Genomic DNA, 19,962 nt, shown 5'->3' on the forward strand with positions numbered 1-19,962 from the left:
ATCTGCAGTTTTAGTCTTAATTTTTCTCACAAGACTACTAGCCCAGTCATTTCCTGTTTCAGTTCCCACTGAAGAACCTCTGAAATATCTGCCAATAGGAGTTACTTAAAAATTAGGTCTAGCCCCCTTCCTTTTAGACTTGATTTGTTTTAGTTCCAAGTACTGGCCTGCCCAGAGTCCCTGCAGCAGGCTGTGTGCATACCCCATGGAAACAGTCTTTCATTACCTACAACAAAGTTGCTATGGACTGATGCCAAACATGGGCCTGCTATACGTTCCCTTCATCTCCTTGAATTCTCTCATGTGTCTTTTGGAGTCTTGTACGTTCACATCATTCCTACTTCTGACACTAGTGCATGGTATTGAAGTGCATGGTAGTGATGGTATTGAAGAGAAAATACCACTCCTAGGCTGGGAACCTCCATATGCCGCAGGTATGGCCCTAAAAAAGCAAAATAAAATAAAATAATAAAATAAAATGGTACAAATCTCTATTTTTTCCTGATCATGCTAGTGAGAGTTATTACTTCTATTCATCTTCTCAAAGAAATAGCTTCTGTTTTATTGATTTTCTCTGTTGCTTTGTGTTTTATATTTTATTGATTTCCACGCTATCATTTACTTTCTTCTGCTGAGTTTGGATTTAATTTGCTCTCTTTTTTCGAGTTTTTAAAGATAGAGATTTAAGTCCTCGGTTTTACACCTTTCAGCTCTTCTTATGTAAGCATTTTAATGCTATAATTTTCTTCTAAGTACTACTTTAACTGCATCTCATACATGTCCTATTTTTCCCTATGATTTTATTTTTTGACCTGTGGGTTATTTAGAAGTGTATTGCTGAGCTTCCAAACATTTGGTGATTTTTATATACATCTTTTGGTTACTGATTCCCAAATTAGTTCTTTATGGTCAGAGAACCTAAGCTGTATGGTTTGAATCTTTTAAATTTATTGAGACTTGTTTTATAGCTCAGAAAATGATGTCTCTTGTTTCTTTTGCAATTAGAAAGACTATATATTCACTGTGGTTGGTAGAGTGGTGTTTAAATGTCAATTGAGTCAAGTTGGTTTATAGTGGTATTCAAGTCTCCTATACCCCCACTGATTTTTTTCTCCTACTTTTTCTACTGACTGCTGAAATAGAAGCATTGAAATTTCCAACTTAATTATAAATTTATCTTTTTCTCTGTATAGTTCTCTTTTTGTTTCATGTATTTTCAGGCTCTGTTATGAGGCGAGTAAATATTTAGGATTGATATGTCTTCTTGGTGAATTGATTTCTTCGTCACTGTGAAATGAACCTCGTTATTCTTGGTAACGTTCCTTACTCTAAAATCTACTATGGTTAGTATTAACATAGCCGCTGTACTTCCTTTTTTAAAGTAGTGTTTGCATGATATATCTTTTCCCTTCCTTTTATTTTTAACCTGTGTGTATACTTAAAATGGGTTTCTTGTAAGCAACATATAGTTTGCATTTATTTTTTCATAATTTTTTACTGTAGTTGACTTCTGCTGTACAGCAAAGTGACCCAGTCTCTCTCTCTCTCTCTCACACACACACACACACACACACACACACACACACACACACACATTCTTTTTCTCACATTATCCTCCATCGTGTTCCATCACAAGTAGCTAGATATGGTTCCCTGTGCTACACAGCAGGATCTCATTGCTTATCCACTCCAAATGCAGTAGTTTGCATCTACTAACCCCAAACTCCCACTCCATCCCTCTCCCCCTTTGCAACCACAAGTCTGTTCTCTATGTCCATGAGTTTGTTTTTCTGTAGACAGGTTCATTTGTGCTATGTGTTAGATTCCAGATATAAGTGATATCATATGGTTATTTGTCTTTCTCTTTCCGACTCACTTCACTTAGTATGAGAGTCTCTAGTTCCATTCATGTTGCTGTAAATGGCATTATTTTGTTCTTTTTTATGGCTGAGTGGTATTCCACTGTATATATATACCACATCTTCTTAATCCATTCATCTGTCGCTGGACATTTAGGTTGTTTCCATGTCTTGGCTATTATGAATAGTACTGCGATGAACATAGGGATACATGTATCTTTTTCAATGAAAGTTTTATATGGATATATGCCCAGGAGCGCAATTGCTGGATCCTATGGTAGTTCCGTATTTAGTTTTCTGAGGTATCTCCGTACTGTTTTCCATAGTGGTTGTACGAATTTACGTTCCCACCAACAGTGAAGTTGGGTTCCCTTTCTCCACACCCTCTCCAGCATTTGTTATTTGTAGACTTATTAATGATGGCTATTTTGACTGGTGTGAGTTAGTACCTCATAGTAGTTTTGATTTGCATTTCTCTAATAATTAGTGATGTTGAGCATTTTTTCATGTGCCTATTGGCCATCTCTATATCTTCTTAGGAGAAATGTCTATTCAGGTCTTTTGCCCATTTTTCTATTGGGTTGTTGCTTTTTTTGCTGTTGAGTTGAATTGTTTGTATATTTTGGAGATTAAACCCTTATCAGTTGAGTTGTTTGAAACTATTTTCTCCCATTCCATAGGTTGTCTTTTTGTTTTCTCTTATGGTTTCCTTTGCTTGTCAGTTTGATTAGGTCCCATTGGTTTTTTGTTTGTTTGTTTGTTTTTATTTCTGTTGCCTTGGGAGACTGACCTAAGAAAACATTTGTATGGTTGAGGTCCAAGGATGTTTTGCCTGTGTTTTCTTCTAGGGTTTTGATGGAGTCTTGTCTTGTGTTTAAGTCTTTAAGCCATTTTGAGTTTATTTTTGTGCATGGTGTGAGGGTGTGATCCAGTTTCATTGATTTGCATACAGCTATCCAGTTTTCCCAGCACCGCTTGCTAAAGAGACTGTCTTTTTCCCATTTTATATTCTTGCCTCCTTTGCTGAAGATGAATTGACCATAGGTGTCTGGGTTTTTTTCTGGGTTTTCTACTCTGTTCCATTGCTCTGTATATCTCGTTTGGTACCAATACTGCATAGTCTTGATTACTGTAGCTTTGTAATATCGTCTGAAGTCTAGGAGAGTTATGCCTCCTGCTTGTTTTTTGTTCCTCAGGATTGCTTTGGCAATTCTGGATCTTTTATGGTTCCATATAAATTTTTGGATTGTTTGTTATAGTTCTGTGGAAAATGTCATGGGTAATTTGATAGGGATTGTATTGAATCTGTAGATTGCTTTGGGTAGTATGGTCATTTTTATGATATTAATTCTCCCAGTCCAGGAGGATAGAATATCTTTTTATTTCTTTGAATCCTCTTTAATTTCCTTGATTAATGTTTTATAGTTCTTAGCATATCAGTCTCTCACCTCCTTGGTCAGGTTGATTCCTAAGTATTTAATTTTTGGGGGTGTGATTTTAAAAGGTATTGTATTTTTATATTCCCTTTCTAATATTTCATTGCCAGTATACAGAAATGCAACCCATTTCTGAATGTTATACTTATATCTTGTTACTTTGCTGAATTCATAGATCAGTTCAAGTAGTTTTTGTGTGGAGTCCTTAGGGTTTTCTATATTTAGTATCATATCATTTGCATACAGTGACAGTTTTACCTCTTCTCTTCCAATATGGATGCATTTCACTTCTTTTGTTTGTCTGATTGCTGTAGCTAGGACTTCCAATACCATGTTGAGTAAAAGTGGTGAGAGTGGCCATCCTTGTCTTCTTCCAGATTTCGGTGGGAAGACTTTCAGCTTTTCTCTGTTGAGTAATGTATTGGATGTGGGTATGTCATAAATGGCTTTTATTATGTTAAGGTACGTTCCCTCTATACCCATTTTGGTAAGAGTTTTTATCATGAACGGATGTTGGATTTTGGCAAATTCAGTTTTTGACTTTTCTTTTGTTGATGTGGTATATGGTATTGATTGATTTGCATATGTTGAACCATCCTTGTGAACTTTGGATGACTATCACTTGGTCATGGTATATGATCTTTTTTCTGTGTTGTTGGATTTTGTTGGCTAAAATTTTGCTGAGAATTTTTATGTCTATATATATTTTCTTTTTTCTTTTTTGTCTTTTTGCCTTTTCTAGGGCCACTCCCACAGCATATGGAGGTTCCCAGGCTAGGGGTTGAATCGGAGCTATAGCCACCGGCCTACACCAGAGCCACAACAAAGCAGGATCCGAGCCGTGTCTGCAACCTACACCACAGCTCATGGCAACATCAGATCCTTAACCCACTGAGCAAGGCCAGGGATCAAACCTGCAACCTCATGGTTCCTAGTTGGATTTGTTAACCACTATGCCATGACGGGAACTCCTGTCTATATTCATCAAAGATATTGGCCTATAATTTTCTCTTTTGATACTATCTATGTCTGGTTTTGGTATTAGGGTGATGGTGGCTTCATAGAATGTCTTTGGGAATATTCCTTCTTCTTCAACCTTTTGGAAAAGTTGAAGAAAGATGGGTACAATTTCCTCTTTATATGTTTGATAGAATTTGCCTGTGAAGCTATCTAGTCCTGGACTTTTGTTTGTAGGGAGTATTCTTATTACATATTTAATTTCATTTCTAGTTATCAGTCTGTTCAGTTGATCTATTTCTTCTTGATTCAATTTTGGTGGGCTGTATATTTCTAGAAAGTTGACCACTTTTAGGTTGTCAAGTTTGTTGGTATATAATTGTTCATGGTATTATCTTATAGATTTTTGTGTTTCTTTAATGTCCATTGAGATTTCTCCTTTTCCATTAAAAAAAAATTTTTTTTTAGGGCTGCACCTGAACCACATGGGAGTTCCCAGGCTAGAATTGGAGCTGCAGCTTCTGGCTTATGCCATAGCCACAGCAACACAGGATCTGAGCTGTGTCTGAGACCTATGCCACAGCTCATGGCAAAGCCAGATCCTTAACTCACTGAACCAGATCCCTCACCTACCAGGGATCAAACTTGCTTCCTCATAGATACTAGTTGGATTTGTTTCTGCTCTGCCACAATGGGAACTTCTTTCATTTCTTATTTTGGTTATTCTCTCTCTTCTTCTCGGTGAGTCTGGCCAGAGGTTTTTCAATTTTGTTTACCTTTTCAAAGAACAAGCTCTTAGTTTTAGTGATTTTTTCTTTTTTCTTTTTTTTTTAAATTACTTAATGAATTTTATTACATTTTTAGTTGTACAACAATCCTCACAATCAAATTTTATAGCATTTCCATCCCAAACCCTCAGTGCATCCCCCCACCCCCACCTGTCTCATTTGGAAACCATAAGTTTTTCCATGTCTATGAATCAGTATCTGTTCTGTAAAGAAGTTCATTGTGTCCTTTTTTTTCCAGATTCCACATATAAGTGATAGCATTTGATGTTGGTGTCTCACTGTCTGACTGACTTCACTTAGCATGATAATTTCTAGGTCCATCCGTGTTGCTAAAAATGCCAGTATTTCGTTCCTTTTAATGGCTGAGTAATATTCCATTGTGTATATGTACCACATCTTCTTGATCCACTCCTCTGTCGATGGACATTTATATTGTTTCCATGTCTTGGCTATTGAAAAGAGTGCTGCAGTGAACATTGGAGTACATGTGTCTTTTCGAGTCCTGGTTTTCTCTGAATAGATACCCAGGAGTGGAATTGCCAGATCAAATGGTAATTATATTTTTAGTCTTCTGTGGAATCTCCATACTGTTTCCACAGTGGTTGCACCAATTAACATTCCCACCAGTAGTGTAATAGGGTTCCTTTTTCTCCACACCCTCTCTAGCACTTATTGTTTGAAGACTTTTTGATGATGGGCATTCTGGCTGGTGTAAGATGGTACCTCATAGTGGCTTTGATGTGCATTTCTCTAATCATGAGTGATGTTGACCATCTTTTAATGTGTTTTTTGGCCATCTGTATGTCCTCTTTGGAGAACTGTCTGTTTAGATCTTCTGCCCATTTTTTGATGGGGTTGTTTGTTTTTTTGGTATTGAGCTGCAGAAGGTGTTTATAAATTTTGGAGATGAATCCCTCATCAGTTGATTCATTTGCAAAGATTTTCTCCCATTTTGTGGGCTGTCTTTTCATTTTGTTTAGGGTTTCCTTTTTTGTGTAGAAACTTTTAAGTTTAATTAAGTCCCATTTGTTTATTTTTGTTTTTATTGTCATTACTCTAGGAGGTGGATCTGAGAAGACGTTGCTGTTGTTTATGTTGGAGAGTGTTTGGCCTATGTTTTCCTCTAAGAGTTTTACAGTATCCGATCTTATATCTAGGTCTTTAATCCATTTTGAGTTTATTTTTGTATAAGGTGTTAGGGAGTGTTCTAATTTCATTCTTTTCCATGTGGCTGTCCAGTTTTCCCAGCACCACCTGTTGAAAGGGCTGTCTTTTCCATTGTATATTCTTGCCTCCTTTGTCATAGATTAGTTGAATGTAGGTGCATGGGTTTAATCCTGGGCTTTCCATACTGTTCTACTGATTAATATTTTTGTCTTTGTGCCAATACCATATGGTTTTGATGACTCTAGCTTTGGAGTATAGTCTGAAGTCTGGGAGCCTGATTCCTCCAGCTCCATTTTTCTTTTTCAGGGTATCTTTGGCTATTCTGGGTCTTTTTTGTGCTTCCAATCAAACTTTAAAATATTTTGTTTGAGTTCTGTGAAAAATGTCCTTGGTAATTTGATAGGAATTGCATTGAATCTGTAGATTGCCTTGGGTAGTATAGTCATTTTGACAATATTGACTCTTCCCATCAAAGATCATGATATGTCTTTCCACCTGTTTGTGTCATCTTTGATGTCTTTCATCAATGTCTTATAATTTTCAGAGTACAGGTCTTTTGTCTCTTTAGGTAGGTTTATGCCTAAGTATTTTATTCTTTTTGATGTTATGGTAATGGGATTGCTTCCCTAATTTCACTTTCTGATTTTTGTTGTTAGTGTATAGAAATGCCGTTGATTTCTGTGTATTAATTTTGTATCCTGCGACTTTGCCAAATTCGTGCATGAGGTCTAACAGTTTTCTGGTAGAGTCTTTAGGATTCTCTAGGTATAGTATCATGTCATCTGCAAATAGGGATAGTTTTACTTCTTCCTTTCCAATTTGTATTCCTTTCATTTCTTTTACTTCTCTGATTGCTGTGCTAGGACTTCCAAAACTATGTTGAAGAGTAGTGGTGAGAGTGGACACATCCTTGTCTTGTTCCTGATCTCAGCAGGCATTCTTTCAGCTTTTCACCATTGAGAATGATGTTAGCTGTGGGTTTGTCATATATGGCCTTTATTATGTTGAGGTAGGTTCCCTCTCTGCCTACTTTCTGAAGGGTTTTGATCAGAAATGGGTGTTGGATTTTTGTCAAAGGCTTTTTCTGCATCTATTGATAGGATCATATGGTTTTTATTCTTCAGTTTGTTAATGTGGTGTATCACACAGATTGATTTGCGGATATTGAAGAACTCTTGCATCCCTGGGATAAATCCCACTTGATCATGGTGTACAATCCTTTTAATGTATTGTTGGATGCAGTTTGCTAGTATTTTGTTGAGGATTTTTCCATCAATGTTAATCAGTGGAATTGGCCTGTAGTTTTCCTTTTTTGTGATATCTTTGTCTGGTTTTGTTATGAGGGTGATGGTGGCCTCATAGAATGAATTAGGGAGTGTTCCTTCTTCTGCAGTTTTTTAGAATAGTTTCATAAGGAGAGGTGTTAGCTCTTTTCTAAATGTTTGATAGAATTCGCCTGTGAAGCCATCTGGTCCTGGACTTTTGTTTGTTGGAAGTTTTTAAATCACAGATTCAATTTCAGTATTTGCCATTAGTCTGTTCATCTTTTCTATTTCATCTTGGTTTTGTCTTGGAAGATTGTACTTTTCTAAGAATTTGTCCATTTCTCCTAGGTTTTCTGTTTTATTGGCATATAGTTGCATATGGTAGTCTCTTGTGATCCTTTGTTTTTCTGTGATGCCCATTGTTACTTCTTTTTCATTTCTAATTTTATTGATTTGAGTCCTTTCTCTTTGTTTCTTGACAAGTCTGGCGAAGGGTTTATCAATTTTGTTGATCTTTTCAAAGAAACAGCTTTTAGTGTCATTATATCTTTTCTGTTGTTTTCTTAATTTCTATTTCATTGATTTCTACTCTGATCTTTTTGATTTCTGTCCTGCTAACTTTAGGTCTTGTCTGTTCTTCCCTCTTGAGCTGCTTTATATGTAAAGTTAGGTTGTTTATTTGAGTTTTTTCTTGTTTCCTGAGGTAGGCTTGTATTGCTTTAAAATTCCCTCTTATAACTTTTTTTGCTGTGTTTCATAGGTTGTGGAGTGTTGCATTTTTTTGTTTTTTGCTTCTAGGTATTTTTTAATTTCCTCTTTAATTCCTTCAGTGATCCGTTGGTTGTTTAGTAGCATGTTGTTTAATCTCCACTTGTTTGTGTTTTTTGCAGTTTTTTTCTTGTAATTGATTTCCAGTCATATAATGTTGTGGTCAGAAAAGATGCTTGATATGATTTCCATTTTCTTAAAGTTACCGAGGCTTGATTTGTAGCCTAGGATGTGATCAGTCTTAGAGAATGTTCCATGTGCACTTGAGAAGAATGTGTATTCTATTGCTTTTGGATGGAATGTCCTCTAAATATCTATTAAGTCCATCTGGTCTAATGCTTCATTCAGGGACTGTATTTCCTTATTGGTTTTCTGTCTGGATGAACTGTCCATTGCTGTTAAGTGGGGTGTTAAAGTCCCCCACTATTATTGTGCTACTGTTGATTTCTCCATATAAGGTTGTTAGCAGTTGCCTTATATATTGTGGTGATCCTAAGTTGCGTGCATAGATATTTAAAATTGTTACATCTTCTTCTTGTATTGATCCTTTGATCATTATATAGTGTCCTTCCTTGTCTCTTAAAATATTCTTCATTTTAAGGTCTATTTTATCTGATATGAGTATTGCTACTCCAGCTTTCTTTTGATTCATGTTTGCATGGAATATTTTCTTCCATCCTCTCATTTTCAATTTGTTTGTGTCCCTAGAAATGAAGTGGGTCTCTTGGAGACAGAATATATATGTCTTGTTTGTGTATCCATTCAGCCAGTGTATGTCTTTTGTTTGGGACATTTATTCCATTAACATTTAAGGTAATTATTGATATGTATGTTCTTATTGCCATTTTATTAATTGCTTTGGATTTGTTTTTGTTGTTCTTTTTTCTTCCCTTCTTCTCTCATTCTCTCCTCTTGTGGTTTGATGACTATCTTTAATGTTGTATTTGAGTTGAATTTTCTTATTTGTTTGTGTATCAGTTGTAGATTTTTGGTTTACAGTTGCCCTGAATTTTTGATATAGGAGTCTATATATATACATGCAAGATTGTTTTAAGTTGTTGGTCTCTTAATTGCAAGTGCATCTCCAGTGTTCTACATTTGTACTCTCCTCTTCTCCGAATTTCTGATTTTGGTAGCATAATTGTGCATGGATAATTTCCTATCTTTATGGTATATATGCCTTTACTTGTGAGCCTTGTCATTTGTGGTATTTTTGTTTGTTTGTTTCTTTTTTTTTTTTAACAAGTGGCCACACCTGTGGTATATGGAAGTTCCTGAGCTAGGGGTCGAGCCACAGCCACTGTAGAAGCAATGCTGAGTAGTTATGTTGTGAGCCACATGGGAAGTCTGTATTTTTGTTTCTTGTTGTGGCCTTTTCTTTTCTGCCTAGAGAAGCTCCTTTAGTATTTGTTGTAATGCTGGTTTAGTGTTGCTGATTCTCTTTAGCTTTCGCTTATCTGTTAAGCTTTTGATTTCTCCTTCAAATCTGAATGAGAGCGTTGCTGGGTAAAATAATCTTGGTTTTTTCCTTTCATCCCGTTAAGTATACTGTGCCACTTCCTTCTAGCCTGCAGAGTTTCTGCTGAAAAATCTGCTGATAACCTTATCAGGGTTCCCTTGTATATTATTTGTTTCTTTTCCCTAGCTGCTTTGAATATTTTCTTTTTGTCTGTAATTTTGGTCATTTTGATTAATATGTGTCTCAGGGTGTTCCTCCTTGGGCTTGTGTTACTTGTTGCAATTCCTGGATCTGAATGAGTGGTTCCTTTCTCATGTTAGGGAAGTTTTCGGCTATTATCTCTTCAAATATTTTTTTCTGTCCCTTTCTCTCTCTCTTCTCCTTCTGGCACCCCTATAATGGGGATGTTAGTGTATATCACATTGTCCTAGACCCCTGAGATTCTCCATTTCTTTTCAATCTTTTTCTCTTTTCCGTTACACATTAGTGATTTCCACTAGTCTGTCCTTCACCTTGCTTATTCATTCTTCTGCCTCCTGTGTTCTGCTGTTGCCTGCTTGTAATGAATTTTTTATTTCAGTTATTGCATTTTACATTTCTGCTTGCTTAATTTTTAAATCTTGTATTTCTTCACTCAGTGTTTCCTATAAATTATAAATCTTTGCCTCCAGTTTATTTCCAGTGTCTTGCATCATCTTCAGCATCCACAGTCTAAAGTCTTTTTCTTGGAGGTTGATAATCTCCAGATCACTTAGCTGTTTTTCTGTTTTTTTTTTCCCTTTCTCCCTTATCTGAGTCATAGTTGTCTGTCTTTTCATTGTTATAGGTTTTGTGTGTAGTGTCCTTTTTGTAGACAGTGGAGTTGTAGCCTCTCTTACTTCTGGCATCTACCCCCCTTGTGGATGAAGTTGGTATGGGGGCTTGCTGTAAGCTTCCTGATGGGAGGGACTGGTACCTGCCCACTGGTAGGTGGGGCTAATTCCTATCCCTCCAGTGGTTGGGGCTTTGTCTCTGTGTGAGATTAGAGGTGGCTGTGTCTTTAGCTCTTTAGGTAGTGTGTTTACTGATGGATGGGACTGTGATCCCACCTGGATTATTATTTGGCTTGGGGCTTCTCAGTGCTGATAGGTGGGGCCATATTTTCCCAAAACAGCCACCTCCAGAGAAACACACACTGATGAATATTCCCAAGAGGTTTGCCTCCAATGTCCTTCCCCCACGACAAGCCACAGTCACCCCCTTTTTTCCCAGGAGATCCTCCAAGAACTGCAGTCAGGTCCAACCCAGATTGCTTTGGAGCTATGCTTTGCCCTGGGACCCAGGGCACATGGAAGTCTGTGTGCGCCTTTCAAGAATGGGTTTTCCATTTCCCCCAGTCCCATGGAGCTCCTGTGCCCAAGCCCCTTTGGCCTTCAATGCCAGATACTCTGGGGCCTCTTTCTCCCAGTGCCAGATCCCCAGGTGTAGGTATTTGACGTAGGGCCCAGAACTCTCATGCAGGTGAGTATGTGTGATAGTTATTTTCCAGTCTGTGGGGCTTCCCATCTGGGAGGTATGGGGTTGCATATATCGTGTAATTGCCCCCCTACCTCTTCATGTGGCCTCCTCTTTGTCTTCTGGAGTAGAACATCTTTTTTCAAGTTTTCAGTCCATTTTGGTTGAAGTTACTCAGCATTCATTTGTAATTTTGTTGTTTTTATGAGAGAAGTTGAGCTCCAGTCCTTCTATTCCACCATCTTAATCCTATCTCAGTGATTTTTTTTCTATTGTTTTTTGAATCTCTATTTTATTGATTTCCTCTCTGACATTTATGATTTCTTCTTTTTCTAATTCTTTTAGGTGGTAGTTTAAGTTGTGGATTTGAGATTTTTCTTCTTTTTTTGAGAAAGGCCTTTATCACTGTGAACGTCCCTCTAAAAACTGCTTTTGTGGCATCCCATAAATTTTGAATGGTTTTGTTTTCAACATCTTGTTATACCTCTTAATACCTCTGAATAATATAAAAACCTTGCAACAGCATGCTTCCATTTTCCTTATGCTGGCCTTTGTGTTATTGTAGTCATATGTTTTGCTTTGTTATTTTATTATTTTATGTATTTTATGTTAAAAATCTCATAAAAATACATTGGTTGTGATTCTTGGGTCTGTGCATTTATAGTTTTTTATCAATTTTGGAGAATTTTTAACCCTTATTTCTTCACATTTTTTTTTCTGTCCCCTTTTCTTGTCTCCAATTCCTGGGACTTCAGTTACATCTACATGAAATTCCTTTATGTTGTCACAGATCTCACTGATGCTCTGTTCTTTTTTTCCCCAATCTTTTTTTTTTCAATATTGTTTCATTTTGGATAGTTTACTTATTTTTGTTTATTTTGCCTTTTTGCCTTTTCTAAGCCTGCTCCCACAGCATATGGAGGTTCCCAGGCTAGGGGTCTAATCGAAGCTGTAGCTGCCAGCCTACACTAGAGCCACAGCAATGTGGGATCTGAGCTGCATCTGCAACCTACACCACAGCTCACAGCAACGCTGGATCCTTAACCCACGGAGCAAGGCCAGGGATTGAACCCGCAAACTCGTGGTTCCTAGTCAGATTCATTAACCACTGAGCCATGACAGGAACTCCTGGATAGTTTATTTTGTAGTGTCTAATCTGTCTAATCTGCTGTTAATCCAGCCAATGTATTGTTCTTTTATTTTATGCATAATAGTTTGTGCCTCCAAATCCGCTAATCCTATCTTGCCCTTCCCCCTTTCCTTTCTCCACTAATAACCACTATTTTTTTTCTCTTTGTCTACAAGTCTGTTTTGTTATATACAATAGTTTGGGGTTTTTTTTAGATGTGGCATGTAAGTGAGATCGTACAGTATCTGCCCTTATCTGAATTATTTCTCTTAGTGTAATACCCTCCAAGTTCATCCATATTGTTGCAAAGGGCAAAATTTCATTATTTTTATGGCTAAATAGTATTCTGTTGTGGATATATACCACATCTTCTTTATCTCTTCATTTATTGATGGATACTTGTGTTCCTTCCATATATTGGCAATTATAAATAATGCTACTGTGAACACTGGCATGCGTACACCTTTTCATACTGGTGTTTGTTTGTTTTCAGATATATATGCAGAAGTGAAATTGCTGGTTGTATGGTAGTTAGATTTTCAGCTTCTTTGAGAACCCTCCATACTATTTTCCACAGTGACTACACCAATTTATATTCCCACCAACAGTGTACAAGTTTCCCTTTATCTCCACATCCTTGCCAGCATTTGCTGTTTGTAGGTTTTTTTTGATGACACCCATTCTGACAGGTGTTAAGTGATATATCTCATTGTGGTTTTAATTTGCATTTCTCTAATAATTAGTGATATTGAGCATCTTTTCATGTGCTTGTTGGCCATCTCTGTCTTCTTTGAAGTAATGTCTATTTAGGTCTTCTGCCCATTTTTAAACCAGATTGTTTATTCTTTTCATGTTGAATCATATGAGCTGTTTATGTATTTTGGATGTTAACCCCTTATCAGTTATATCATTAGCAAATATTTTTTTTTCAAAGCATTCAGTAGTTTGTCTTTTCATTTTCTTTATGGTTTCCTTTGTTGTAGAAATGTTTTTAAGTCTGATTCGGTCCTATTTATGTATTTATTTATTTATTTTTGTCTTTTTTCCTTTGTCTTTTGAGGGCTGCATCTGTGGCATATCGAGGTTCCCAGGCTAGGGGTCAAATCAGAACTGTTGCTGCTGGCCTATGCCAGAGCCACAGCAACGCCAGATCCGAGCCACGTCTGTGACCTATACCACAGTTCATGGCAATGCCGGTTCCTTAACCCTCTGAGCAAGACCAGGGATTAAACCCTCAACCTCATGGTTCCTAGTTGGATTCGTTTCTGGTGCACCACTACAGGAACTGCCCATTTATTTATTTTGATTTTGATTTTGATTTTGCTATGATTTAGGTCAAAGAGTGTTTACTTATGTTTTCTTCAGGGGTTTTATGGTTTCTGGTCTTACCCTTAGGTCTTTAGTCAATTTTGAGTTTATTTTTGTATATGTCTTGAGAAAATGACCTAATTTCATTCCTTTACAAGTAGCTGTTCAGTTTCCCCTGCACCACTTACTGAAGAGACCATTTTTCCCCCCTTGTATATTCTTACCCCTTCTGTCATAGATTAAGTGACCATAAGTATGTGGGTTTACTTCTGGGCTCTCTATTCTGTTTCATTGATCTATGTGTCTGTTTTGTGCCAGAACCATACTGTTTTGATTACTGTAGCTTTGTACTCTGTAGCTTTGGCTTCAGTGTAGTCTGAAGTTAGGGAGTGTTATACCTTCAGCTCTGTTCTTTTTCCTCAGGATTGTTTTGGATTTCAGGGTCTTTTGTGTTTCCATTCAAATTTTAAATTATTGGGTCTAGTTCTGTGAAAAATGCCTTTTGTATTTTGGTAGGGATTACAGTGAATCTATAGATTTCCTGGGTAGTATGGTCATTTTAACAATATTAATTCTTCTTGTACAGGAACATGGTATATCTTTCTATCTGTTTGTGTCATCTTCAGTTTCTTTCATCAGAATCTTATAGTTTTCTGGGTATGTATCTTTTACCTCCTTAGATTTTTTTTCCTAGATATTTTATTATTTTTGATGCAGTGGTAAATGCGATTGTTTTCTTAATTCGTCTTTCTGATCCCACATTGCTACTGTATAGAAATGCAACAGATTTCTGTATATTAATGTGTTTCTTGCAACTTTACCAAATTCCTTGATGAACTATACTAGTTTTTTGGTGGCATCTTTAGAATTTTTTTTATGCATTGTATCATGTCATTTGCAATGATATGATATTTTACTTCTTGCTTTCCAATGTGGATTCCTTTCATGTGTTTTTCTTGTCTGATTGCTGTGGCTTGGACTTCCAGTACTATGTTGGATAAAAGTGGTAGGAGTTGGCATCCTTATCTTATTCCTGATTTTAGAGGAAATGCTTTCAGGATTTCACTGTTGAATATGACTTTATCTGTGGGCTTATGAAATATGGTCTTTTATTATGTTGAGATATGTTCCTTCTATACTCATTTTGTTCAGCATTTTTAATCATAAATGGATGTTGCCTATTCTTATTATACTCATGCCTTCCTCTACGTTATTGAACATATGCAGTATATTTATAATCACTGTTTTAGTATCTTTATCTACTAATTTCTATCATATCTGGATATGTTTATATGTATTAATCTATGAGTTGTATTTTCTGGCTTTTTTACATGTATGCCATTTTTTATTGGTTGTCAGATATTTTGAATTTTACAATATTGGGCTTTGTTCTGGGATACCATCAAGTTACTTGGAAATGATTTTATCCTTTTAAGGCTAAGCTTTGTAAAGTAGGACTGGGATATCTTTTATTATAGGGCTAATTATTCCCACTTCAGAAGCAGTACCCTTCTGAGGATTCTGTTTCATATCCTACATGTTAATAGGGTATTCTACTCTAACTCAAAGGAACATGAACTATTCCTGGCTATTTATGAGCTCCAGGGCTCATGCTGTATGATTCCAGTGGCATTTTCCCCCTCTGGCCACAAGTGATTTCTTCTCATGCATGCACAAATCTGTATTTGGTTCAAAGATGTGAGAAGGACACTGTAAACAACTGGAACTCTGTCTCTCCTTGTGTAGCTCTGTTTTCAGTACTCACCTTTCAGATTCTAGCTATCATGGCCTCCCCAAATTCTTAATTCTGTTTTTTCAACTCACAGAGACCATTTGGATCTGATCAAGTTCTCTTTCCTGAAGCCTGGAAACTCTTACTAGGTAGTAAGTTGGAGCTCACCTCATTTGTTTTGCTTCTCTTGGTGATGGTTGGCCTGTGCTTTGTGTTACCTATGTCTGAAAACCATTGTTTCATATATTTTAGGAAGTTTATAATTGTTTAAGATGGGAGGGTAAATCTGAGCCTAATCTTCTAGCCCTCCACCAGAAGTGAAAGTTTCCAACCCAATATCCTGAAAACTGGTAAATAAAGAGAACCAAGAGTTTTTCCTGCTTGTTTTAGAAGAATTAATCTTTTAGTATATTTAAATAGTCGATGAGGTAAGTTTATCTTTATAGTAGTTTTCTAAATAACAAATGAAAAAAGAATGAGAGAATTTGAGTAGAATTAGATATCACCATTTTACAAAGCCCTCATGTTTTAATGGATACAGTCAGTGACCATACATTCTACAATAAGTGCTACAGAAATGGAACTTAGATTTAATCAATTTACAGGAAATAGTAAGGCAATGGAATATGTTAGATAACATCATGGGGGTGCATTTATCAAAATGTAGACTGTAGATTTTTGTAATAACATAAATGAATTGCTTCTTCAACAAATAAAAAAGAAAAAGAGAGATGCAGAGGCACCTATAGTTTAAAGAGAGCCTGAAGGAACATATCAACCAGTATCAGCGTATAGACTTTATTTGGGTTCTGAATCAAACAAACTGTAAAAATAGAAACAAGAACAAAACAAAACAGAAAACTAAGGGGCAATCAGAGAAATTCAAACACTAACTTGGTATGTCATGACGTTGAAGAATTGTTGTTAACTTTGTTAGATGTGATAGGATATTATATGTTTCTTTTGGCCACACCCACTGCATGTGGAAGTTCCTGGGCCAGGGATTGAACCCATGCCACAGCAGCAGCCCAAGCCATTGCAGTGGCAATGCTAGATCCTTAACCCACTGAGAGCCACAAGGGAGTTCCTATATTTTTAAAAACAGTTTATTAAGCTATATTTCACATGCCATACAGCTCACCCATTTAAAGTATACAGTTCACTGACTTTCAGTATATTCACAGAATTGCACAAGCGTTAATTACCATAGTCCATTTTAGAATTTTTTGTCACTCGAAAAAGAAATCTTCTGTCTCTTAGCCATTATTTCCTTCTCCCTACATCTACCTATGTCTACCAACCTGCCTAGAGAACCACTAATCTTCTTTCTGTCTCTATAGACTTGCCTATTCCAGATATTTCATATAATGGAATCATATAAGATGGGGCCCTTTGTGATCTCCTTCTTTCACTAAACATAGTATTTTCAAGATTTATACATGTTGTAGCATGTATCAGTACTGCATTTCTTTTTATTGCCAAGTAATATTCCCTTGTTTAGAATACATAGCCAACTGATGGATATTTGGGTTGTTTCTACTTTTTGGCTATTATGAATAATGCAGCTTTGAATATTCATGTACAAGTTTTGTTTGGACTTACATTTTTATTTCTCTTGTATATACCTAAAGTGGAATTTTGCAATGTGGCAACTCTATGTTTAGTCTTTTGAGGAACTTCCAGCCTGTTTTCCAGAGCAGCTCTACCATTTTACATTCCCAACAGTAGTGTATGAGGGTTCCACTTTCTCTGCATTTGTGCAAATAACATTTGTTGCTATCTTTTCATTTTTTGCCTATTGGTTTCCTAGGGATACAAACTGGGCAGCTTAAAGCAACAGAAATATATTGTCTCACCTTTGGAGGCCAGAGATCTGAAATCAAGGTATCAGAAAGGCTGTGTTCCCTCTGAAAGCTTCAGGGGAGAAACTTACCTTGCCTCTTCAAACTTTTGTTGTTTGTCATCAATACTTGCTGTCCTTGGCTTGTAGATGTGTCACTACATCTCTGCTGTCACATGCCCATCTTCCTGTGTATCTCCCTCCTCTTTTATAAGGACATTGGTCATATTGAATTCAGACTCACCCACCTAACTAATTACATCTACAGTGACCCTATTTCCAAATAGGGGTACTTTTTGAGGCCCTGGGGCTCAAGACTTCTATATATCTCAACCCAAACACAGTCCTACTGTGAAATGACATCTCATTCTGATTTTTATTTGTATTTCTCTGATGGCTAATTATTATCTTTTTATGTGCCTGCTGACTGTATATGTTCTTAAGAGAAAGGCATATTCAGATACTTTGCCTTTTTAAAAATTGGGTCCTTTTTTATTATTGAATTTTAAGTGTTCTTTATGTATTCTAGGTACAGGTCCCCTGTCAGATGTATGATCTGCAAAAATATTCTTACATTCTGTGGTTTTTAAAAGTTTTCTTGACGATGTCCTCTGAAACAGAAAATTTTGAAATTTTAATGAAGTCCAGTTTATTTTTTTCTTTTAGTGCTTATGTATTTGGTGTCATATTTAAGAAACTGTTGCCTAATTCAAGGTCATAATGATTATGCCTATGTTTTCTTCTAACAGTTTTCTAGTTTTATTTCTTCTATTTATGTATTGGGTTAATTTCAAATTATTTTTATGTGTATTGTGGTCTGTCTTCATTCCTTTACATGTGGATATCTAGTTACCCTGGCACCATTTGTTAAAAAGATTATTCTTGCCCTATTATTGAATTATATTGACCCCCCCCCCCGCCCTTTTTGAAAATTAGCTGAGTGTAAATGTAAGAGGTTGTTTCTGGTTTCTTGTTTATATCCTGTTGACCTATTTGTCTTTATGTCAATACCACACTATCTTGATTGCTATAACTTGTTCTAAGTTTTGAAATTAGAAAGTGTCAGTCTTCCAATTTTGTTTCGTTGTGTTGTGTTTTCAAGATTATTTTGGCTATTCTGGGTCTTTTGAATTTCTGCATGAATTTTAAGATCAGCCTGTTGAGTTCTACAAAGAAGCCAACTGGAATTTTGAGACAGATTGTGTTGAATCTGTGAATCACATTGGGGACGACAATATTAAGTCTTCTGATCCATGAACATGTAATGTTTTATTAGTTTCCTAGGCCTGCTATACAAAGTATCACTAAGCAAGTGTCTTAGAAAACAGAAATTGGGAGTTCCCATCGTGGCGCAGTGGTTAACGAATCCAACTAGGAACCATGAGGTTGCAGGTTCGGTCCCTGGCCTTGCTCAGTGGGTTAAGGATCCGGCGTTGCTGTGAGCTGTGGTGTAGGTTGCAGACGTGGCTCGGATCCTGCATTGCTGTGGCTCTGGTGTAGGCCGGCGGCTACATCTCCGATTGGACCCCTAGCCTGGGAACCTCCATATGCTGTGGGAGCAGCCCAAGAAATGGCAAAAAAGACAAAAAAAAAAAAAAAGAAAAGAAAAAAAGAAAAGAAAAGAAAAAGAGTTCCCTGTGGCTCAGGGTGTTGTTGCTGTGGTGCGGGTTCAGTCCCTGGCCTGGGACTTTCCAAATGCCATAGGTGAGGGAGGGAGGAAGGAAGGAAGGAAGGAAGGAAGGAAGGAAGGAAGGAAGGAAGGAAGGAAGCTAGCTAGCTAGCTGGAGGCTAGAAGTCTGAAATCAAAGTCTTGGCAGTTTGTTTCTTTCTGGGCGGTATGAAGGAGAATCTGCTCCATGCCACTCTCCTAGCTTCTGGTGGAGTTCCTTTACTTCTGGATACATTAATCTCTCCTTTAGTTTCACATGGTATTTTCCCTGTGTATATCCAGTTTCCTAATTTTCTCTTTGTATAAGGATACCAGTTATCACATTAGGACCACCCTAATACAGTACGACCTCATCTAAATTTATTTACATCTGCAAAGACCCTATTTCAAAATAAGGTCACATTCACAGGTACTGGGTGCTAATATTTTAACATCTTTTTGGAGAATACAATTCAGCTCATAACAAATGTCTTTCTACTTATTTTGGTCTTTAATTCAACAATATTTTATAGTTTTCAATCTATAAAATTTGCAATTCTTTTTTAAAATGACTCAAACATTTTATTCTTTTTGAAGCTAGTTGTAAATGGAATTGTTTTCCTAATTTTACTTTTGATTTCTCCATTACTATTGTATAGCAATGTAATTGATTTTTGCATATTGATATTTTAACTTGAGACCTTGCTGAACTCTTTTTTTTTTTTTTTCCCTAATAGTTTCTAGTAGATTCCTTAGGGTTTTCTGAATACGAGATCTTGTCATCTGGAAATAAAGATAGTTTACTTCTCCCTTTCAAGTTGGAATGCATTTTATTTATTTTTCTTGCCTAAATTTCCTGTCTAGAACCTTCAGTAAAATGTTGAATAGAAGTGGTATATTCTGTCATAGAAAGTGGACACCCTTGTCTTATTCCTGAGCCAGTGGGAAAGACTTCAGTCAATCACCATTAGGATGTTAGCTCTGGGGTTTTTGTAGATGCCTTTTAGATTAAGTATATTTCCTTCTATTCCTAGTTGTTGAATGTTTTTGTTATGAGGAGATATTGGATTTTTTCAAATGCATTTTCTGTTTCTATTGAGATGATCATGTGG

At 36.6% G+C, this 19,962-nt stretch overlaps 1 protein-coding gene across 11 annotated transcripts in view; it reads left to right on the top strand.

Annotated features, from left to right (window-relative positions):
* Nucleotides 1–19,962, top strand: part of AFG1L (AFG1 like ATPase) — a 223,193-nt gene that overhangs the window by 141,708 nt on the left and 61,523 nt on the right. The window contains exon 9 of one of the 11 annotated variants that reach the window (XM_084962542.1): nucleotides 15,457–16,088. The exons of the other annotated variants lie outside the window; for them this stretch is intronic. Coding sequence (XP_084818668.1) covers nucleotides 15,457–15,511 — 55 coding nt within the window. The 3' untranslated portion in view covers nucleotides 15,512–16,088. Of the gene's footprint in view, nucleotides 1–15,456; nucleotides 16,089–19,962 lie in introns of those variants that run through there. 11 annotated transcript variants of the gene reach the window in all.

The sequence above is a fragment of the Sus scrofa genome, chromosome 1 (genome assembly GCF_054392235.1).
Source record: "Sus scrofa isolate SSC_HxYL_T2T_F1_AM1 chromosome 1, Sscrofa_HxYL_maternal_Yorkshire_Landrace_v2.0, whole genome shotgun sequence".
In the NCBI taxonomy this organism is placed as follows: domain Eukaryota; kingdom Metazoa; phylum Chordata; class Mammalia; order Artiodactyla; family Suidae; genus Sus; species Sus scrofa.